Source organism: the organism of the source record quoted next, unplaced genomic scaffold (assembly GCF_019419815.1).
Source record: "Pyrus x bretschneideri cultivar Hongxiangsu unplaced genomic scaffold, Pyrus_bretschneideri_v1 Contig67, whole genome shotgun sequence".
NCBI lineage: Eukaryota > Viridiplantae > Streptophyta > Magnoliopsida > Rosales > Rosaceae > Pyrus > Pyrus x bretschneideri.
The window spans coordinates 358,081-382,222 of NW_025999806.1; the positions used below are offsets into that span (position 1 = coordinate 358,081).

The 24,142-nt window shown below is 37.3% G+C and overlaps 2 protein-coding genes and 2 pseudogenes across 3 annotated transcripts; 1 reads left to right on the forward strand and 3 right to left on the reverse strand.

Annotated features, from left to right (window-relative positions):
- Nucleotides 1–3,747: 3,747 nt before the first annotated feature.
- Nucleotides 3,748–5,468, forward strand: LOC103959213 (annotated as a pseudogene).
- Nucleotides 5,406–7,488, reverse strand: LOC103959210 (pentatricopeptide repeat-containing protein At1g05750, chloroplastic-like). Its single transcript, XM_048573379.1, is given in 4 exon segments — nucleotides 5,406–5,984; nucleotides 5,986–6,596; nucleotides 7,215–7,292; nucleotides 7,480–7,488. Coding segments are annotated over 4 exon segments (1,161 nt in total). The 3' UTR covers nucleotides 5,406–5,521.
- On the reverse strand, nucleotides 7,313–11,526 carry LOC103959216 (receptor protein kinase TMK1-like). Of its 2 annotated transcripts, XM_009371556.3 has the most exons (3): nucleotides 11,301–11,526; nucleotides 8,635–11,177; nucleotides 7,313–8,193 (listed from the first exon to the last, which is right to left on the reverse strand). In XM_009371556.3, exons 2-3 carry the CDS (start codon nucleotides 11,054–11,056, stop codon nucleotides 7,685–7,687), a joined length of 2,931 nt encoding a protein of 976 aa, XP_009369831.2. In that variant the 5' UTR covers nucleotides 11,057–11,177; nucleotides 11,301–11,526; the 3' UTR covers nucleotides 7,313–7,684. The 2 variants fall into 2 exon arrangements, with proteins under 2 accessions (XP_009369831.2, XP_009369830.2); XM_009371555.3 differs by having other exon boundaries at nucleotides 8,635–11,305.
- Nucleotides 11,527–17,515: 5,989 nt separating this feature from the next.
- Nucleotides 17,516–22,004, reverse strand: LOC125472205 (annotated as a pseudogene).
- Between the last annotated feature and the right edge of the window lie 2,138 nt (nucleotides 22,005–24,142).

Consider the following 24,142-nt stretch of genomic DNA (forward strand, 5'->3'; position numbering starts at 1 on the left):
ATTATGATTGTGGAGATGAGATCTTTATGCAAGCTTATGGTAGATCTTTCACATTTGATTCTTTGAGCGAAACATGTTAAACTAAAGATATGTGTGATTGAGTGTATGTCCCATGAGAAGGTCACTAGTTTGCATGTGGTGTTTTAAAACAAAACTTGAAATTGCATTAGCATGGCTATTACACACACTACACTTCAAGGATGATTAAAAGGTCGCTGCTAACATTTGAATAAGGAAGATGAGCTTGGATTAGCTTATTTGGTGCTAGCTAAGGTTCTTGATGATTTGTTTTCTTGAATGAAATTCTATGAGGGTCACATAGGGGGAAGCTAATATTTTTCATGTTTTCTTTGTTTTGCTTGAGGACTAGCAAAAGCTAAGTGTGGGGGTATTTGATAAGCTCATATTTATATATATTTTACATCAAATTCACTTGTCTTTTCTTAGTTAGTTCCTTATATTTTTGAGTTATTTACTTTGTTTTTGTGTTTTGTAGGATTTGTCAAGCCAAGAAAAGAAAAATAGCACAAGTGGGATTTTAAGTAACAAATTCGTCAAAACTGCTTGTGCAGGTCAGCTGACTTTGGAAGCAAGTTACGAACATCTCAGAATGAATAAGAGAATAAACTTTATATGCTTGGAAAGCTACGGATGTCTATTTTCTGGATCATTTCACGGATTGTTCATATCATGTTTCTAGAAGAAGTTATGGCTATTTTAACACTAAAAGGTTCCCAAGGGACTGAACAGTTTGTAACTGACAAGAAAGCAGTGAAAGTAGTAAATCCAATAAATCTAGCAACCAAAACTGATGCAGCCAAGAACAAGCCAGCTGACACCTATTCAAATATCAGAGGAAATGGAAAATTAAGTGGGAGTAATGGGCATAAAGGCTACCCAAGGAGTTACAATTATTTTACCATTTCCTCTCACCTGTTGTCATCACTAAATGGCTATTAGTGGGTGAGTTAAGGAGAAGAAAATGATACAACAAGAATTGGTTTAAAAGTAGTGTTGAGGAAGGAAAGGAAGGAGGAAATCTTGGCATTCTCTTCTTTCGGTTTTATCTTCTCAAACTCATGTATTTCTTTTGGTTTTATTTGAGAATAATGTATAACTAAAGTTTTAGTAGTTAGGGGCTGTTTTGAATCCCCAAATATGATTGTAAGTTTGTTATGACATTTCATTTGAATTACTTTTATGGATGGATGAAAATTGATTCACTACTTGTCTCATTGATGAATTATTTATGTGTTTTCTACAGATGCATATTTAGTAAGCATATCTAGGATTCTAATGCTATGAATATGTGTGTGCCTGCCCTTGTCGAATGAGGACCTACATATGTTCTAGAGTAGTACTTGTTAATTGCGATTAACATGTGAACCAATTTCTAGGATAAGTAAGACAACACTAGTACTTACGATGCCTTGTGATGACTCAAACTTTTTTCATTCTTAATGATTTCTACTTGTTAAATCTATGAACACACCATTCTAGATTGCATGTTAGGGACTAAGTTAAGTTGAAAACGTCATTCTCTTAACATACTACATAAGAAAGAGTAATAGGTTGAGTTCTAACATTGAGCCAACTTGAGCATCTTCATCCAGAAATAGAAGGAATTTGAATGAAACATAACATGTCTGCATGATTATTTGGTGGTGGATAACACTTCCCCTAACTCGTTTTCTTAATTTATGAACTACTTAAAATCTGTTTCTGTTTTGTTTTTATTCTGTTTGTGTGAGTGTAGCTCTGTGTGTCTAGTATGTTCATATACAATTTCGTAGACTTTAGATAAGTATAAGTCAGTCTACTAATTATTTTTCAGTGGTTGGTCAGTAGGGACAGCAACCCAGTTTTTGTGACATTTTAAGTAGTTAGATAAAACAATCTTCTGGAGAAAATATCCTTATTTTCATATGCTACAATTGACAAATCTTAGTGTTAGTAAGGAAAATCAATAGGACATTTGTGTGCTACTTTGTGGTGTGCTTTTAATCCTATCAATGTAAGTACTCCATTCAAATTTAATTACACATAAAATTTTAAAATTGTGATTAGTAATCTTAATTGGTTTCTCTTTAATTTTTTTTTAGGCTTCATGTTGCAAAAGAATGACGAGTACCTCGTCAACCTTTCTCAGCAGCAACCAAACATGCCAATGGAGCAGCTGAGACTTGATTTACATGTGTCTCTACAAATGTTGATGGACGAGGTTGGGCGACGAAAAGGCTAAGAGATCTACGACCTATGAGCAGGTCGAGTTTGGGACCTCGAGGATCTTCTTCATCTGGCTCTCAACATGGAAGCAGGACTTCTTCCATACTGCAGTATTTGGAGATGGAGTTACATGCCATGTGCAAGGGAAAAGAAGTTGCACTAGCGCGAAGAAGCTAAAGAAAAAGTTGTGCGCCAGTAGGAGGATAAGTTTCGGTTGTACATGCAAGTGATGGCGTAGGCAATGGCAGCCTCTGGCATTCGCCTCACCTATCCTCCTAGCGAGCTTATGTCGCCATCCCAGCAGCCACCCTAGGAATAATTAGTCAGTTTAGGATATTCTACATACATTTTCACGAATATATTTAAAACTAATTAATTAATTTAAAATATATATAATATAATTAAATTAAGAATTTAAAAAAATAAAAATAAAAAGTTCGCCCGACGAATACTTTCGTTGAGCATGTATTTTGTATTTTTTTTAAAAACCTTTTTTCTCTTTAAACTCCTTGCTTGACGACTTTTTCGTTTGGGTGAAATATTTTTGTATTCTTTTATTTTCAAAACATATAATTTTGCTTGACGAAATAGTGTAAAATTTGTCAAGCAAAATTGTACGATTGTTGTTGTTTAGGATGTTATTCCAGCTCAGCAATGGGTTTTGGCGACGAAATACTATTGTCAGGAAATTAGATTCATCGGTTCAAGTTCGTCAACGTACTTAGCTCAACGAAATAGTCATATGTGATTTTGTCGAGCAAACCTAATTTGCCCAACGAAGTTTTAATATTTGTCAGGCAAACATTTGAGCGATGACTTTTATCCGACTAAAATTTCCAGATGAATTTCCGTTGAGTAAAACATTAGGTGATGAAACCTTATTTGGCCTGACGAAATCCTTTTGTCTAGAAATAGTGTTTTATTATTATTATTATTATTATTATTATTATTATTTTGGCATTGAAGTGTGATATCTAATTTTACTAAAACTTGTGGCACGTTTGTGCTTTGAGGAAGTATCCCTCCCCTAGTGTTTAGGAGCTTGGCTTCTTCCAAAGAAATATTTTTGGAATATATACTTGCATTCGCTTATGTTGAATCGAGATTTTCTTGGTCTTCTTTTACCCTCGGTTTTTTGGGGATTAACTTATTCTCCTATTTGCAAATAGCGTATCTTTACTGTAAAATTTTTTTATCATTGGCATTGTTTAATGACTTAATCTTCATTTCAAGACCATACTTGCCGAAAATCATTTGAAACAGAAATTGTCTAGCCATCCAAATCTATCAAATAATAGGAAATTCATCATTAATATGTTACTTAATACTTACACCGTTGATTAGTTAATATGTTTGAATGACTAAACTATCTCTGACTCGAATGTTTTTGTAAAGATGATCTTCAAATGAAGATTAAGAAATTGTACAGTTTCGATTATAACATTTTTAGTGTTAAAATATGTTATTTGTTAGTGAGCGAATGAACTCACCCAAAGACAATGCAAGTATAATTCATATTTTTGTAAAGTAACGATTTTGATTTGTTTAAATAGAACGGTCGAATTTGATATCGCCTAAACACTCGTGCTCTCAGGAACAAATCCTCCCTGAGTACAGGCAGCCATGGGTGTTCCTCCACCTCGCGGCCTCATACTATTCTACGCCACTCTACTCGACGCCTGCAGTTCGTCGAAGAACCTCCAAACCCTCACGCAGCTCCACGCTAAAACTATCAAACTCGGCATTTCCCGCCACGACTTCATCCGAACCAAGCTTCTCATCTCCTACGCCGCCGCTGCCCAACTGAAGCAAACCAACCTGCTTTTCTCCTTCTGTACTCGCCGACACACCTTCCTCTTCAACACCCTCATCAGAGCCCACTCTTCCCAAGGCCTCTTCTCTCAGTCTCTGTCCATTTTTCTCCGTATGCTTGCCGCCAATAAACCCTGGGATCGCCATACCTTGCCTGCGGTTCTCAAATCTTGTGCCGGGTTATCGGTGTTGAGGCTTTGAAAACAAATGCATGGAGCTGTTTTGGTTAATGGGTTTGGCTTCGATTTGGCGAACTCAAATGCGTTGATTAGTATGTACGCGAAGTGTGGTGATTTGGTGGGTGCCCGTAAAGTGTTTGACGGAATGCTGATGAGGAATGAGATTTCTTGGTCGGCAATTATGGCAGGGTATGGGATGCATGGAGTTTTTGGCGAGGTGTTTGAGCTGTTTGATAGGATGGTGGAGGCAGGAGAGAGGCCGGATGGAGTGACTTTCACTACGATTTTGACAGCGTGTAGTCATGGAGGGCTGACAGAGAAGGGGAGGGAGTATTTTGAAATGATGGAGCGGAGGTTTGGGGTGATGCGAGGGCTGCAGCATTATACCTGTTTGGTAGATTTGTTGGGTAGGGTGGGTCGGGTAGAGGAAGCAGAGGAGTTGGTTTTGGGGATGGCAGTGGAGCCAGATGAGGCGTTATGGGGCGCATTGTTGGGTGCTTGTAGGATTCATGGGAAGGTAGAGATGGCTGAGAGAGTGGAAGCGATGCTTTATGGAAAGCAACTTGGTGTAGCATCTCTGCGAGGCATTTAACAGCGAATTACTTGCAAAAAGTCCATTATTTCCTTGCTCATGTGCTAAACTCCCATTTTTGGGGGAAATATTCCCTTCTCGCTTGCAAAGCCAAATATTTTCCCAGTCAGAATGTTGCCTTCTAGTTACTGGGACTTTCACTGCTTATGACTTTATGCAGGGACAGATGGAAGAGACTAGAGAACATAGATGACTGGAATGCTCTCTCTGCCATTGCTATGGAACACAACTTGTGGGAGAACATATCTCGATGGGGATCGACAGAAATGCTAAAGGCTGCGAGTGTAAGACCACTGGAGGACGCAAGAATTTTCATTCGGCACTTCTGAGGTATCAGATGTTCCTTTTGATAATCGTGTGACGATGCTGGGTGATATGTCTAACTTACCACCAAGAAGATCTGGGAATAAATGCTATTGCTCACGACATTCTAAGCATGAGAGTCTGAGACTGACTTCAAATTGTGTATTTGAGGTCACTTCTTTTCCTTGTTGGTCATTCTGAACATTGCAATTCAATAAAGTATGACCTAGTTTGGTGTTTATTGTATCGAATAAAAAAAATTGGGGAAAAATAAATGAAGAGGTGTGCAAAAGTAGAACAAGGGTGTACGAAATCACTTCCGAAATTATATGTAGACAAGACTGATTTTGGGGCTTCGCAAGTAGTTGCAAAAGTACATTCTATTTTCGAATAACCTACAACTACAGTATCAATCAAACTCATACGATTCTGTCGCAAAGTTTTCCGGAACATACCCACATAATTTGAGCTCAAAGGAGAGAAGCTCTAGGGTTGAATATATACACTCTGTGTCAACATGGGACTTATCACCAGCCACGAATTCATGAATGTTACAGTCAATCTCAACTGAACTAAATCCCGGTGTCTTATGCACTCTGAGGTCTTTCATCTTCTTTCGAACCTTGTTTGCACCATCCCACCGTCCAACAGCTGCATATATATTGGCTAGGAGCACATAGTTGGAATCAAAGCTAGGATCAACCTCAGAGAGGTACTTCATCAATCCTTCAGCTAAACTGATGTTCCCAATGGTTCTACAAGCAGCCAACCAAGAACCCAACACCACTTCATTTGGCTTCATCGGCATGTTTTCTATTACACTCAAGGCATCTTCTAACCTCCCTGCACGGCTATAGAGATCGACAATGCACATAATGCTCGATTCTGGGTGTTATTCTGTGAACTCTCTTCATGTTATCAAAGTAATGGAGCCCCTCATCGACTAAACCAGCATGGCTGCAAGCGGTGAGTGCTCCAGTGAAGCTGACCTCGTCTGGCTTGAAGCCTTCCTTCTGCATCAGGTTGAAGAAGTCGAGAGCTTCCTCTGCATGCCCATTGACAGCAAAGCCCACAATCATTGAGTTCCAAGATACCAATGTCCTTTTGGGCATGCTCTCGAATACTTGATGAGCAAAACTAATACAACCACATTGAGAATACATATCAACCAACGAGTTACTTATCCTAACGTTGTCTTTAAAGTCTTGCTTCATAACAAAACGATTTATCCACAAGCCTAGACCAAGCGTTCCCAAATCTGCACACGCCACGATTACAGCAATTCTAGTCACATAATCTGGTTCCACTCCTGCGAGCTGCATCTCTCGAAACCACTCCAACGCTTGCTCGAACTGACCTTTCTTGACAAACCCGCCAATCAGCACAGTCCAGGAAACAGCATCTCTCTTAGGCATTTTATCAAACAGGTCAACCGCGTCCCAAACCTTCCCATTTTTCATGTATCCATCAATCGCACATGGGAGCTTAAGTTAAGGGATCACTCAAAAGGCTTATTTGAAAAACACCCTTGTAACGTATCAGCTTGTATTTCAAAGATCTGTGCCGTCTATTTTGTAAATCTTCCCTCATATGGATAATTATTGAAAAAAGTTATTCAAATCGGAACCATTAGATACTTCTTAGTACTATGGTCTAGTGATACTTTTCTTCACTTGTAAATGATAGGTCTTAGTTCGATTCTCGCCAAAGACAAATTTGAACTACATTATTACTAGCCTATTGTGAGGTTAAGCCCACATTTTTTCTTTTAGTGTAAATAATATTGTTTGTTAAAAAAAAAAAAAAAAACCACTTAATTAGATGGTTTGTCATTTATTGTGTTCCTGAAGTACCATATTAATGATAAAAACTCGTAACTATTATATTCTTTTGCCACATTTAAATGTCTTAATTGTTTTGAATTTGTCTAGTCTTTTACTATGATAATATTTGAGTGATAAAATAAAAAATAAATATTTCGGATCATTGAATTTCAATATAAAACTAACCCCAAACACATCAAATAAACTTACAAATGGTTGGGCCTGGGTCTATGCATTTGGATAATGGATTGGCTTTGAGTTTAAAATAATTTCTCGCACATGAACAAGATAAAACACGACATTATTCTTTACATTCCAGAACTGAATTGTACCAAAGAGCATAATAGAGATTGCATCCTGCAAAACCAGTAAAGGGAAATTACAATCAACAGGTCTGTTTGTTGATGTTTTTTTACTGCTTCAATCACTAATTGCAAACTAACATGTATATAAAGTAAAAATACATACATAACTAACATGTATATAAAGTAAAAATACATACATAATTCATGAAATACCAAACAAGCAAAAAAATGAATCGCACATCCTCCATCTACGTTGATGACATCTAACAGACAGTTCTCAGAACTCAAGAAAAGAGTCCTGAAAACATCAATACAAGCGCCGGAGCACTAGAATGGACATTAACGAAAAGGAAGTGCTTAATATCATATCCTACATAGAGATTTATTTAAGTATACTGCTGCAAGAGCCGATGGTTTCTGCGGACTTACAAATTATATCTTTACTCATCGCCCATCTGCGGAAGTGAAGGACTCTGCAAATCCATTAGGCCTTGTAGGAATACTGCCCTTGCTGTCCTCGAGACTATTATAGCTGACTCCTTGGCTTTCTGATTCCTTCCAAACCTTTAACATCTGAGGTAGAGGTTGGTTGTAATCAATCCCTGAGAGGCAATCAGATTCGTCCTCAATAGGTTTCCACTTTTCAACAAGTAGGGACAACACATTCACTGCATGCCCCATTTCAGGCCGATGGCTTGGTTCCCTCGCTGTGCAATGACCAGCCAGTCCCGCTATCATTGAGATGCTCTCAAAAGTTTCTTCATTTACTTCAAGAGTTGGATCAATTGCAGCCACAAGCTTCTCCTTACTTGACTTTATTCGCCAAAACCACTCGGCCAAGTACCTGCTTTCCTCTGGCCGGTTCTCATCAAGCGCCATTAATCCAGTTAAAAGTTCCATTAACACCACTCCAAAGCTGAACACATCTGCTTTTGTTGTAATTTTCCCCATCACTGAAATCAAATATCGTGATTTAGAAAGACACATTATGTGGATCAGATGTAAAAGTACATACCGATTTGAAATCTAAATTATTCAATCATCTGCAGGATATCACATAGATTCTCACCATTCAGAAGCGATTTATCTCTCTTCGAGGTGAAAACATAAAAGGAATTTATGTGAAATTACAGCAGTCAAGGCGTGTTATAAGTACAAGACAACAACAATTTATAATCGTAACCTGTAAGTATATATCTTAAATTTCTGTTTACGATAGTATATGACACGTGACCTGAGTACTAAACATGAAAATGTAAACGAAAAGATGTCAATTTAACAGCCACATTATTTACATATTTTTCATCTATTCTTTTGCACGCTCAGCTGTTGAACTTATCTGTTAATTCAATTCCAGAACTAAATTTGACAACGGATTCAAAAGAAAATCTTACCAGCATATTCAGGTGCAAGGTATCCAAATGTCCCTGCAAGCTTAGTTGCAACAGACTTCTCCCCATCCGGAGCAAGTTTCACCAACCCAAAATCTGAAACTTTTGCATGAAAGTTATCATCCAAAAGAATATTAGAAGATTTGAGATCTCGGTGTATGAATGTCTGGCGGGCTAAATTATGTAGGTACTCCATCGCTCTTGCAACATCCAACACAATACTGAGTCTCCTTGTCCAAGATAAAGGCTTCAGATTGAAGCTCTTCCAATGAAAAAGATGCCTGCTAAGAGCACCTTGAGACATATACTCGTAGACAAGAAGCCTTTCATTTCCTTCGACGGAGTAACCCAAAAGAGAAACCAAATGTCGATGACGAACCTTGGAAAGAACAGCAATTTCTGACTGAAATTCATCCAATGCTTTGCTACTGATTACCCCACCCTCCATTCTCTTAACTGCTATTTTTGTCCCATCTACTAGTTCACCCTTGTAAACAGTTCCAAATCCGCCACGGCCTAGCTCATTTTCGGGTGCAAAATCTTTGGTCACCTTTCTAAGAACTTGAACAGATATGACAAGGTTCCCATCCTCAATCATATGAGAGTTCTCTGTTCCACTGCTGAAGTTACTAGCAGTAATCCCAGTTTTAGTTGACAAGCTTCCAGTGGTATTACTAGCAACTGCAATCTTATACGTATTTTCTGGATCAGATGGGTCTCTAGGGTGAAGCACAATGGAAGTAGGAACCTCCGAGATTTTTTTCCTATTCTTACAGCAGTAAGTAAATAGACAAATCATCAGAAGAGCCGCAACAGAAACAACTGCGATTCCAGCCACAATAATAACTGTTTTTGATTTCTTAGAATTTTGGGGCTGAACATCCACTTGGACAGAACCAGATGGATTAGGACTCGAGTGTGTAATTGGTGAGGGTGGACTATGGGATAATGGTGTTTTTCCACCACTGGATAATGGGGTATCTGATGGACTGTCTGATGGAGGTTGTGAACTATTGAGTGGAGGTGGGCTTCTAGATAAAGGAGGAGGGGCAACAGTTTGATTAGCAACTAGAAGAGGATTTCCGTCGATGATGACCTTCAGACTGTCATGGAATTTTGGTAAAGGAGGCTCGATATTGTTTCCGCTGATATCCAATAATCTCAAGGATTTCAACTCAGTAAAGTTAGTAGGAACTTTACCACTTATGTTGTTTCCTGGAAGCCTTACATCAATCAAAGAATTTAACTTTGCAAGTGAAGGATTCAAAGTACCAATTAGCTTGCGTCTAGGCAAATTGATGACGGAAACCTTGGTCTGCGGATTGCAACTCAACCCCAACCAAGGCCCCTCACACGGATTATTACCCGACCACTCAGATGCAAGACTTAAAGGATAATTCAAATCACCAAGAAAATCCAAAAGTGCAATAACTTCTGGGGCACATTGCAGCCCAGGATCAGTCTGACAAAATGGATTAGAGTTATAAGAAACATTACCGGACTTAAACTTCGGTATTGTACCCATTAGCCGGTTATTTCCCAGGTCCAATTTGTCAAGCTTCATGTCCGCCAGTGACTGCGGAATCAGACCAACAAGTTGGTTGCCATTGAGGTTGAGTTCCTTGAGAGAAGAAAGATCTCCAATGTTGGCTGGAATTGTTCCGGTGAATTGGTTTCCATGCAGCCAAACCTGTGTCAACGACGACATTGATGCAATTACATCAATAGGACCGGTCAATCCACCATCTTGATTGTTCAACCACAATGTCTGCACCAAAGACTCTCCAAAACTCGCCGGAATCACACCAGTTAATCTATTAAAGGAAAGTTGTAGGACTGAGAGAGACGGCAATGCCCCTAAAAACTCCGGCAACGATCCTGCCAAATTACATTCAATCAAGGACAAATTTTGCAATTGAACAGATTTTGCCAACTCACTAGGCAAAGACCATCCAGTAGACGCATTCAACGGAATGTGATCCAATGCCATAACCCTAAGACTGCTAAGGCCATCAAAGAAATCGAAAGGGATTGTATCAAAATCATTATTATCCAAGTAAGCGAATTCGAGCTCTGATAAGCCACTAAAGGTAGGCAATTTCCCGTTGAAGTTGTTCCTTTGGAGGCCAAGGTTGCTGAGCTTAGAGAGCTGGTTGAAGTTCTGAGGCAAAGGACCTTTGAGTCCCATTTTCTGAACCTGAATCTGTGAGACTCTGTCCCCAGTGCAGTACACATGAGGCCATAAAGGAGGGCCACAAGGGTCACTTCCATTGTCTGGCCATTCTAAAAGCTCTGAATTCTCCAACCCTTTTCTGAAATCATTCAGAATTTTCAGGTCGCCTGGGAAAGTGGTTCCATAAGCCACCATGGAAACACAAAAAATTACAAAAATGCATATCCTCCTCCTTCTCCAGATTTTCTCCATAACCAATCAGTCAGTACAGCAGCAAAAACCCAAAAACCCAACTGGATTTTTTTTTACAGAATTCACCAAAACAGAGTACGAAAAACAAAACCCAGATTCTGCAATGCTGAGAAAATATGACCTGGGGAAGAAAATGGAAGGTTTTTTTTTTTTGGGGAAATTGGAAAAAACCAAGATGAGAATTCAAAGTTGAGAAACAGAAAAAGGTTATTATCTCATACTTTTTTTGGGTTTCTGTTTTTACCTTATACTTCACACCTCGAGCTCCATGACAGCCTCTAGCTTTTTCTCCCTTTTTCTTTTACCCTTTTTTCTCGGCTGACTTCCATAGTTGAATTGGAGAAGATAAAGTGAAAGCAGTGAACCGACTGTTTTGCCGGATATGAGGTCGGCTAGCGAGGCTGAGAGAACAAATCAACATCCAAATGTCGGCAGTCAGCAGCGCCAAAGGTAGAAGGATTATCTCTCTAATTCGAATTATAATTTTACCTATTTACATAACGAGAAATAAAGATATTAAAAGATATAATAATAAGTAGGGCCCGAAAAAATAACATGAGGCTAGATTTACATTGGATTGTGAAACGAATGGACAATACATAAACACACAGCAACAGAGCATTTGGAAGATTATTTATTTGCTGGTAAATTATCATCAGATAAGACTTAACTGTTGGAGAAATAACATTTCAATTTTTTGGGAATAATAGTGGATGAAGAAATAACATATTAGATGTTATTTTAGAAATAATAATGAGTGGGGAAATAACATTTTTATTTTTTAAAAACTTTTTATGTTGGATGAGATTATAATATGAGTGGAGAAATAGAACACTAGATGGGTCTAGCAGCTCATTTAATTATATTGAAAATGGGAAAATTAATATTGATCCCTGGATTTTGGTTTAATTGAAAATTTGATCGCATACTTAAAAATTTGTTAATATTTGTTTCTAAACTTGCCATAATGTGGACGAATTATTATTTTAAGTAGTAAATGTGGAATTTCCATAAAAAATAACGGGCTTATAGGAGGAAAATAAGGGATGAAAATTTTAACATGGAAAATTTTCATTAGTAATCTTGAGCAGAAATATTCTGTTGTTTAAAAATACAAACAAGATATAACTTTTAAAAAATTCGAAACATCTAACAGAGCTACCCAAAATGCTCGACATTATTTTAGTGACCAATGCTTAACGAATTTTTATTTCAAAAAACAAAGTTTCCATTGGGTAAAATTGAGAAACCAAATTCTTGCAAGAAGTGATGAGAGTGGGAAGGCAAAAGCGAAATAAGTGAGACTACCAGGAGTCCCATGGATTAATGCTCTCCGCTGATTAGGGATTTTGTACGAACTCTTTGTCCTTCTTGGTAGGCTGTGGGATTAAAATCATATCTTCTCGGACTAGGAATCACCATGGTGTTTCATATTCCCACCAATATTTCTTTTGCAATATTCTAGAACAACTATTATTAGAATTTTAAAAATTTTATTGTGCACTTTTCACAAGTAAATTTTTTTTTCTTTCTAAATAGAATGTTTGGAGTGATAATAACAATTTCTATTTTCGAAAAGCAGAGTTGTTACACATTGAAAATTTTGGAAACTTTGCATGGAAAGAAGTTACATTATATTAGAATCTGGTTCGCCCACTGATAGGAGTATATTCATGCGACTTAATTAGCTTGTTCTTGTGCATTTATGTTGTGTTTCCTTAATTATTTTAGTGTTTAAAGCCACTTTTGTGTATTTTCAGATTATAAGGCCAAAATGTGCAAGAAGATGCAAATTGGAGTCTTTTGGAGCGAAAGAGGAATGAATGAGTTGAAGACTTGAAGAAACGATGAATTCCTACTCCAACGAGGATTCCTACTCCAATAAGGATTCCTACTTGAAGTAGGAAAGTTAACCCTAGGTTTCCCGTTTTGGTAACCTTTCCTAATCTTAAACGTCCGTATTTTCTAGCCACTTTGAAGGCCTTGTAGGCGCTTTAGGACACAAAACGAAGGCCCTAGGCCCCTTAAACACCCTTGCCGTGCCTTTTCCCCTTCTCCCATTTCCTTGCCGTGCAAGGGGGGGCATTTTTGTCCCATTTTATGCACCTAAACCCTAATCCTTTACCCTAGCCGCACCTATTAATCAAATCCCTTTTAATTTCTGATTTTATTTCCTAATTCTAGCAGCCTTTAAATTAATTTTAGTTAATAAAAATAAGCTAGGGTTGGATTTTCTGAAAACCCTAGGTAATCCACCATTAAGCCGCACCATAGGGAGATTTTTCATTCATTCTTTTTCATCGCACACATCTCAGCCGTACCCTTTATTTCACCCTAGAGCCTATTCTTCCTTTCATTCACTTTTCATTCATTAATTCATTCAGCCACCATCCCTATTCTCTCCCTAAGCCGTCACTCCTATCACCCAAAAACCTATCAACCGCACCTTTTCCCATCCATTCCAGCCATTACCCTTCTCTGCCGCAGCCACTCCACCCTTCCAGCCACCATTCCCAACCTCCATACACCTTCCCACCTCCTTGCCACACCACCATATCCCCATAAATCCATTCCCAAACCAGAAAAACATCCAAAAACTCAATAAACCTTCTCTGCCGCAGCAAGAAGAAAGGAGAAAGAGGAGCTTGAAACGTGCAGAAATTAAAAGTGGATTCGTTGGGCATTTTAGGTGTAATCAATCTTTTGTTCTTTATGTTTAATTTCAATTTTGTTTCTCTTTCTGTGAACATGAGAGGCTAAATCCCCAGTTAGCTAGGGGGTGATTCAAAACCATGTTTATGCTTGCAATATGAATTGATTACCTTCGGTTGGAATTTCAAGAGTTATGGATTCAATTCGTTTAACTGCTTGATTGATAACTTATTTGTGTATGTTTATTGAGAGTGCACGCTTAGTTTTCATGCATGAATATGACGCTAGAATATAAGTGAGTTTCACCTAATAGTTATGAACTTATATTCACAAGTAGTGGAGGTTGCTTATAAACAATCGCGTTAAATGAATTCTTGGCACTAGTTTCATGCTCATCATAGTAACGAATACCTCATCAACACTTATAGTTTTCATGTTGCTTAATGATCTTTGATTGTATCTTTATTGTGCTTTTCACGTAAAGGACTTTTGGAGAATGTTTTGAATTGCGTATGCGCTGTCCCATCCAATTCATTAACTTAAGGAGAACTTGAAGGTTAATTTAAGCGAACCTAATTAACCCGGGGTGTTGAGTTTCATGATTCATCGAAAGACCAACTGAAAATCATCTTGTATGCAAGTGTGACATGCGTGGAGAAGAACCTTCTAGCTAGCATTCCATCCATATTTTCATCAAATTCGTATTTACATTCTGTTTTAATTATAATCTGTGCATTTTGTTTAATTTCGTCAAAAACTCAATCCCCCTTTACTTTAGTGTTCAATTTAGTTAGAAAGTGTCTTAGTTTGTGTTTCTAAGTATTTTGATTCAAGTTATAACCCAAATTCGTCCAAATTAGTGTAAGTGCTCAAAACTGCCCAGATTGTGTTTTTAAGGCAGTTTTGAGTGTTTTGGGTGCTGTTTGAGTCTTTTGGTTTGTTTTAGTGTTTTAAGTGTTTAGTTTTGCATTCTTTGAGTCTAGCTTAGTGTTTTAAACTTTACTTTACGTTTTTGAGTCAGTTTCCAAGTGATTTAGCAATCCCTCATAATCCCCGGTTTAGAATGATCCCTACTTATACATATACTACAATTGTCAAAATAGGGTTTTAATTTGTGTGCTTATATATTTCGCATCAAATTTTTGGCCTTGTTACTTTCTGTTTGTTTATTTTGTTGAAGTTTCTGACCTTGTTTTGTTTTTCTTGTTTTAGGTACTAGTGTATGACTCGGAGTTCTCAACCGATTCGTGAGAATATCTTGGACTTTGACAGTGATTTCGAGAGGACTTTGAGACGGAAGAGGAAGCAACACGAACCAAATCCACCAAGCCCGGAACCTTACCTTGAAGAACAAGTCCTAGAAGAGGAAGAAGAGGCCACGGCAGGGATTTTTGAAGAGGCCACGGCAAGGGTATTTGAAGAGACACAAGGCATGGCCGTGGACAACCGGACACTCAAGGAGCTTTCTGCGTCGGGATTGGATAATGCCATACCTCTGTGTATCCAATATCCCGCACCTGCCGAAGGTAAGACCGAAGAGTTCGAGTTGAAGTCAAGTCTGCTCCACCACATTCCGAAATACCATGGGTTGTCCATGGAGGATCCGAACAAGCATCTGAAGGAATTCGAGGTGGTGTGTTCAAGCATGACTCCCGTCAATGTCGATGGAAGTATATTGAAGATGAAGGCTTTTCCATTCTCTTTAATGGACAAAGCCAAAGATTGGTTGTATGACTTAGCTCCCGGAACCGTCACATCATGGGAGAGTATGAAGAGGGCATTTCTGGAGAAGTTTTTCCCAACTTCTCGAATCATCCTTTTACGTAAAAGGATAAGTGGAATTCAGTAAGATGAAGGTGAGTCTTTTCCTACGTATTATGAACGTTTTAAATCCCTTGTTGCTTCTTGTCCACAGCATCAGATGTGGCATTGAAGCCACAACTGATACTAAAAGAAGAATAGTTGCAAATGTTGCTCTGGCTCCTTCAATTTTTTTTCCTATAAATAGTAAAGATATATAACACGAAAGGATTGAAGTTTGAGCTAGGCCACACAATGACTATATTCATTTGATATCAAACTCATTCACAGAAGTTGAGCCAAAGCCTTTCTAATTACAAGTGAAGAAAAATACTACTAAACTTCGGTGCTAATCGACGTATCTAGTTTTTTTTTTTTTTTTTTTTTAAATAAATGATATTATTTACACTAAGGGGGTGGGGGTGTGGGCTAACCCTCACAATAGGCTGACAATAATGTGGCTCAAATTCGCCTTTTACGAGAATCGAACCTAAGACCTCTCACTTAGAAGTGAAGAAGAATACCATTATACCATAGTATTAAGTGGCAAGTAACCGATATGTTACATAATCAAAATGAACACAATGAATTGTTTCTTTTCACTTTTTTCTTTTACTACTGTGAAAAGTAAAAACAAACTAGAATTTAGAACCTTTTGGAAGTCCACATCTTCATATGACATATAACATAACAAGACTCTGTATATTTAGTAAGAAAACCATAAGTTGTAAAGGCTTTCATAGAGTAAATAAAAAGTGTACAAGAGAAAAGATAAGGGTAAACTGCCGTTTGACCTTTTAGACTATTATTTCAATTGAAATTGACCCTCTCAATAAATTATCTGGTAAATTAACCGCTTGAACTATTTTAGTCAGCCAATTAACCCCTTACAGTCAGATTTGAAAATTTTCATTCAGTTTGACGTCAAATACTAATACGTGATTCACTCTTAAGGGGTAAAGTTTTCTTCTCATATGTCATATAAAAGCCCTAGATGGTTTGATGCAGATAAAAACTCAAGATGGTTTGATGCAAAAAAAGTCATATATATATATATATATATATATATTTCAAATTATCCTTTTCCCTCTACACGATGATAACCTAACAACTCCATTGGGCTAAAAATAATAATAATAATAATAAGAAGAAAAAAAAAAAAAAAAACTTTCCAGTTTCCATTGGTACGATCCGTCCATGAACTCTTGATTATGGCATGAATTCCCGGTTTACATTCTTTCCTCATCACAGCTCCAATTGACCTCTGCGAACCCACATGTGAATTACTCCTCTTTATGCGGAATTTCTCTTCAATTTAAGGAATATTCAAGTTTTCTTACATATGCAAGTTGTGAATTGGGGCAAAAAATGGCAAAGGGTTTTAGTGGGAAAAGGATTTAGGGTAGAAGGAAGGACAGATGGGGAGAAGACTTTATCAGTTTATCCTCAAAAGTGAATCATGTACTAATATTTGATAATAAAATGAATGAAATTTCTTCTAATTTGACGGTAAGAAGTTAATTTAATTGATTTAGACTAGCTCAAAGATCAATTTTAACTGAAATAATAATTTCAAAATCAATAGCAGTTACCCAAAAAAACAATGATGTTCTGGATAAGCAATGAATAGGTAAACGTAGTAATCGAATAAAGGACCGCAAATACATAATTTAAAAAAAATAAATAAATAAACTGTAGTTACAAACTTCAAGTCCATTGTTTTTCATTTTCCATTTTTATTTTAGATTTGTTTCTTTTACCATTTTTATATTAATTTGTTGTTATGGTGTTTTGTAGTGCTTCTTTTGGCGTGACTTGTATTGTCCATCCCATGCGCTACAACTCGTTAACACTCGAAACATAATAATAACTTGTACACTTAAAAAATTTCATCAACAACAACAAATTATCTCATTAAGTGAGATTGGTTGTATAAATTCTAAAACTCACTGCACTCAGTTTTGCGCAAAATCTTCTGTTAACTTTAAGTATTTCATGTTTTTTTTCTTAAAATCTATTTTCAAGTCTTTCTCGAGCTTCCTTTATCTTTTTTTGTCCCGAGCCTATTTTATATTCGCATTTTCTAACTAGAGCATTTTTAAGTCTTCTGTTCACATGTTCAAACCACCTTAACTGATTTTGTTTTATTTTATCTTTAATTGCAGTCACTCCGACTTTATCTCGGATATACTTGTTCTTAATTTTGTCATTTCTTGTGTGCCCACATATCCAACGAAGCATTCTCATCTTCGCTACACTCATTTCTTCACGTTTTGATGCTTGACTGCCCAACATTCTATGCCATAAAGCATTGTTGGTCTTATTGTCGTCCTATAAATTTTCCCTTAAACTTTAGTGGCATACGACGATCACACATTACACCTGATGCACTCTTCCACTTCATTCATCTAGCTTGTACTCTGTGGTTGAGATTTCGATCCAATTCTTTGTTCTGTTGCAAGATAGATCCAAGGTAACGAAAACGTTCACTCTTCGGTACTTCCTGATATCCAATCCTTACCTTATCTCATTTGGACACCCGTTTCCATTGAACTTGCACTCCATATACCCTGTCTTTAACCTACTTAGGCGAAGATTTATAGATTCCAATATTTCCCGCCAAAGGTTAAGCTTCACATTTACTCCCTTCTGCGTTTCATCTATCAGCACTATGTCACCTGTGAAAAGCATACACCAAGGGATATTATCTTCAATATGTCATGGTAGCTCATCCATTACCAATGTGAAAGGTAAGGACTTAAAGCTAAGTCTTGGTGTAATCTTGTCGTTATGGGAAAGCTTTCGGTTTGTTCTTCAGGATTGCAGCATGGCTCTGTCATACATGTCCTTTATTGCTTGGATATATGCTACCTATACTCCTTTCTTTTCTAGAATCCTCAAAAAAAAAATTCTCTTAGGACCCTACGTTACCCTTTTCCCAAATCTATAAAGACTATGTGCAAATCCTTTTGTATATCTCTATATCCTTTCATCGATCTTCATAAGAGATAGATTGCTCTATAGTCGAGCACCCTAGCATGAACCCGAATTGATTGTCTGAGACTCGTGTCTCTTGCCTCACTCATTTGACATTTTCTTCATTTTCAAAATCTTATTGAAAATGTTTGTGAGTCATGTTATTGCTGTCTCTCCCAAAACTTTCCACACTTTAACTCAATTACTCGACTCACCAAAGAAGTACTCATTTCATATCCTTCATTAGAAAGATTTTCAAAACAAGCTATCCATTTGTCTTTAAACGTGTTCTCCGTAACTAGAACATTTTCATTCTCATCCTTGATACACCTTACTTGGTTCAAGTCTCTTGTCTTCCTTTCCCTTGCTCTAGCTAGTTTACAGATATCTAATTTTCCTTCTTTGGTATCTAATTACTTACACATATTGTCAAAAGCCGTTAGCTTTGCTTCTTGAATGGCTTTCTTCGTCTCCCTCTCTACTATTTTATACGTCTCACAGTTTTAATCGGTTCTATCCTTGTATAAGGCTTTACAACATTACTTCTTAGCCTTAACATTTTCCTGTACCTCCTCCTTCCATAACCAAGATTCTCTTTTAAGTGAAGCAGAATCCTTGGGTTCTCCTAATACCCTCTTGCAACTTTTTAGATATAGTTAATAATAGAATCCTACATTAGGCTAGCGTTACCCTCTATATCAAACACATTGAGTGAGTACTTTCTCTTTGAAAGTGACTTCTTTTTCTCCTTTTAGATTCCACCATCTAGTTATTGGACACTTGAAGGTCTTGTTCTTTCTTCTCTCTTTTGATATGTACATCCACCACCAACAGATGATGTTGGTTATCTAGGATCTCTCCCGATTAACTTTGCAATCCTTACAATTTATACGATCCCCCATCCTCATTAAAAAGAAATCTATTTGTGCTTTTGATGACCCACTCTTGCAGGTGACCACATACTCTTCTCTCTTCTTAAAAAAAGTATTTGCTAGAAAGAGATCGTATGCCACTACAAAATTTGAAATGGCTTCCCCCTCCTCGTTTCTATCCTCAAAACCATGGTCACCATGGAAACCTCTGTAGTTGCAAGTCTCGTTGCCCACATGTCCATTTAAATCTCCTCCTATGAGTAACTTTTTCGTTTGAGAGATTCCTTGAACTAATTCTCCAAGATCTTCCCAAAATTTCTAATTTAGACTTATATCCAACCCAACTTGAGGTGCATGTAACATTGATGATTAAAATCTTGGTTGCTATAATTATCTCCCCGACCCTTTTAACATCTATAACATCTTTTGTTAGAGTCTTATCCACGATGATGCCAACACCATTTCTCGATCTGTCTGTGCCCGAATGCCAAAGCTTAAAACATGAGTTTTTGAGATTCTTTGCCTTAAGATCAACCCACTTAGTTTCCTTGAGGCACATAATAATTATCCTTCTCTTCACCATAACTTCCACTATTTCTATAGATTTACCGTTAAGGTTCTTGTATTCCACACTGCTAAACACATTTTACTTTATCGAACCCTACCCTCATGTCCTAGCTTCTTAACCTCACCCATCCAGTAAGGTTTACCTCTTTTGCATGTCCTAGGTAAAGTTTATGTCAGTAGATACTCCTAAAAAACTTAGAGTGGAGTCATTAAAAAAGAAGTTTCTACAGCACCCTTGCTCGTTTAGCACTACATCAGGGCCCAATTGAGAAATAGTGACACTTGCTCACTTATCATTATGTTTGGGCCACACAGCGTATCGCTTTTGAGTGACAACCTAGTTTTTGCGCAATTTTGTTTAAGATTCATTATCATAGGAATTTGACGTAAAAATGGAGTGCCAACTATCGACTACTTGACGCCCTTCTTTTTCTCCTTTTTATGGAGTCAGGAACAACGACGTAAAATAAATTTACACACACAAAATTACCGCTCAACATAAAAAATTTTAGAAGTGTTAACATAGTAATTGATTTTTGTTTTTTTTATTTATTTTTTTAAAGAACGAAATGAGCTCTAAAAATTCTGCGTTCCTCAATCTTAATCATTTTCGAATGAAAGTTTCATGGATTAGAGTAAGTAATTGATTGTTGTATGAATGACAAAAGCAAAAGGCATACAACTATAAAGTGGAATTGTCATTAATTACTTTTGTTGGGATATAATTTTGTCATTTGGTTTATAAGATGGGGCACACTTGACAACCAAGCATTGGACATACTTTTCACCTCTTGTCTTTATAATAAGAAATTAACCATCTTCAACTTCATCCCAGAAAAAGGATTGGGTGTGGGGGTCGGAGACACAGACAAGGTTCGACTTGCTAATTGGGAAAGCACAAGCTATCTTCACCTTAACACCTTTTGACCATTTCAACAAAATTGTTCCTTTCAACCATATAAACCTACTCGACAATTAGCCCGTCCTTTGACACGACGCAAGATACTAAGGGTATGATTGTTAATGTTTTGCCAAACAATTTTTTATCTTGTAGTTAGAGCATCTCTACTTAGTGGAAGGCAAGGGCAAATAAATTGCCCTTATTATTCACTATAAATAGTACTTCTCTTGTCATCCATTTGAAAAGGACAATAGCAAGGGCAAACAATAAAAAGTACCAATCACAAATATATTTTTTTAGTTTTATACCTTGTTGTTCTTATCTAGCAGAATCACAAATCTTAACACTCACATTATAGCTTCTGTCGAAGAAAATTGAGGTTTCAACATAAAACCAATTGTCAATATGGGTTGAAGTTTCAAAATAAAACCAATTGCCAATATGGTGAGTAGTCCAACTACTTATAAGCACATGTAAGGTCTCTCCTCTCATCAATGTGAGATTTATTCTCAACTCGCCCCCTCACGTGTGGCGAATTTTTAAGCCCAACACGTAGACAGTACAACAGGGTGACGTGGAGCACATGTGGCCGTTGAGCTTCACATGTGGGACTTGCTTTGATATTATGAAGAAAATTGAGGTTCCATCTTAAAACCAATTGATAATATGGAGAGTAATCTAACTATTTATAAGCACATGTAATGTCTTTCATCTCATCAATGCGGGATTTATTTTCAACATCTACTACTAGAAAAACACAACCCGTAATCACCATCTTCTTCTAAACTTTTTATTGAAAAGAAGTAATTTTGACCATGGACTCAGCATTAATTGTTGACAAATTAAACTTTGGGCATGAATTTTGACGATGTTCAACGCGACGGAGCAAAGAAGATTGGAGAGCATTGTCAGCTTTAGATTGGAACAACTGCTTTGGGCACTGACTACGTAACCCATCGACCATCAGCACCTAAACACAGTAATTTATATGCCTTGCACAATCATCTCCTGTCCACTAACCCCTTAAAACCCACTCGCCGATCACCATTTCAGTTGTAGGACTCACTTGCTGGTCGCTGATGTCGGTCATAATGACGTGGGCCTTGCCAGCAGGCTCAAAGGCTGGCATCACGTAGCTGGTTAGTTCGACGGCACATTCGAGCCCACCACTTGCCTCCATAAAAATGTATTGCTAGAGGTTTTTATTAGACCTAAGACCATCTCTAATCGAAGAAGTTATGTTTAGCCCCCGTTCAGATTATAGTCCTATAAGAAATTATTTTTTAATGAACATTGTTAGGTCATATTTATATATCATCTCCAACTGAATGGGCTATTTTTTAGCCTCTCAATAGTTTATTATTTAAGTTTGTTCTTCAACTTTATTAGTTAATTGCATTAAACTACCATATTTATAAGAGTAACTCTCCATATTTCTTATCTTTACGTAATCTTAATAATTTTTCGGAATGCTATGTTTGTTTTGCTTAAAAAATAAAAAAATAAAAAAATAAAAAATTCGGATAGGAGTTTAAAGAATGTGAAGACTAGAAATAAAATGAGGTAAGATATTATAAAATGGTGAAAAGGATGTGAGAAATAGTGTAGAAATGGCTTAGATACTTGAGTTTAATACTTGTACTTTCTTAAGTTTCATAACTTTGTTTTTGTATGTTCATATTACGTCGAAATCAAATTACAAATTGAGACCACGAGGGCATAATTGTAAATTCTACAACTTTGGAGGGTAATTGGGTAATTTCACTTAAAATAATTTTAAGTTCGGTGATCCACCATTGAAGCTGAGAGTTTCAAACCTTTGTAACTCGAACTCAGGTAAGGCTAATTACCTTATTTCGTTTGTTAGAGTTATTTCCTGGTCCTTGGCGTGTTTTTGAGGTGAAATTCTTGGGTTTAGACTCTGCCACTTCTCTATTAGTGTATCACAGCCTTGGCGATGAACTCTGGCAAGAGCTGTTGAGTTGGAAGCCAACTAGAAGTCTCTCTCTCTCTCTCTCTCTCTGTGATCTTAATTAATATGTATTAAGGAAGAATTAGGATTGGTTCTTGACCCAAATGGCAGGCTTTAACCTGTGCATGCATCTCATTTCTATTTTCCAGAATTTGACAAGAGTGCTCGAAGAAAATCTATCGAATTCAAGGTGGATTCGACCCCTATTTCACCCAAATCCATTTTTGGTAAGTTCCCACGATTATTTGTGGTGTTTCCTTTAAATTTAGATGTTAAAATCGTGAAATTTGGATTGATTTCACCCCTACAATGTGACAACCCGTCCTGAATTATAATATATTTTATCCTCGAGTTTGCTGAAATGACTATTTTGCCCTTGTGGGCCTTGTGATGTGGATGTGTATATATAGTCTTCAATCATTTTTCCATCGACGAGAGTAAATGGTATTCGACGTTACGAGAACGTGGATGCAAATTAGGGCCGAGTCGGGTACGTAGTGGAGATGTTGTGAATAAAGGAATTGGGTTGGGTTTAATTGCATCAATCCAAAGCATGTAGCCCAATTAGGGCTTAAGTCCATTTTAATATGGCGAACCCGTGGCTACACACACACGCACACATACAACCTGCATCCTCTTTTTCCTTCTCAAATTTTCTTCCTCGTCCGTACAACCGAGAGCATTCACCCTCAAACTAAACCAAAACTCTATGGATCAAACTTGGTGTTTCCAGATTCTTACTTTTCTTGAACCCTAGAACATGGTGATATCTTTTGTTAAGTGGTTTAACTTTGAAAACCCGAGACTCCATAAGCTCCAACAAGGGGTGTAATTTTCTCAGACGTGATCGCGAAGGTTTTAGCTAGTTTTGGGACTTAATAAGGTACTATTCTTGCTCCACTAGCACTTTGGAACAATTTTAGAGCAGTTTTGACATTGGGACACTAGGGTTTGTTGAGTTACAGATTTGGCCAGACTATCAAAGAATTTTCCGATCATATATCGTTGGTTTTAGGACTCTAAACAGGTAAGAACATCTTCTACTCATTTAGAGCTTCATTTTGGTATAATTTTCATGAAATTTGGTTGAAAAACGAAAAAGATATTAAGGTTTAAGATTTTTCCAGTTTTCGGCGACATAGATTGCGGCCGGCGACGGAATCCAACAAACCACCGGAGAAGACAAAGCATATTCTGTCAACTTTGACAGAATATTCTTAACGGCGTCAGGTATATTTAATGGAATATCCTATTATTTAATGGCATATACCTTAATGGTGTTAGGGTTACCGTCAGCGTGTCAGGCACGTGACCGTGCGTGGCCGGGGGCGTATGGCCGTGCCTTG

Coding starts and splice junctions, on each gene's coding strand:
- LOC103959216 (XM_009371556.3), bottom strand. CDS start 11,056: ATGGAGAAAATCTGGAGAAGGAGGAGGATATGCATTTTTGTAATTTTT. Junction 8,194..8,634: donor CCTTGCACCTGAATATGCTG/GTAAGATTTTCT, acceptor ATTTGATTTCAG/TGATGGGGAAAATTACAACA.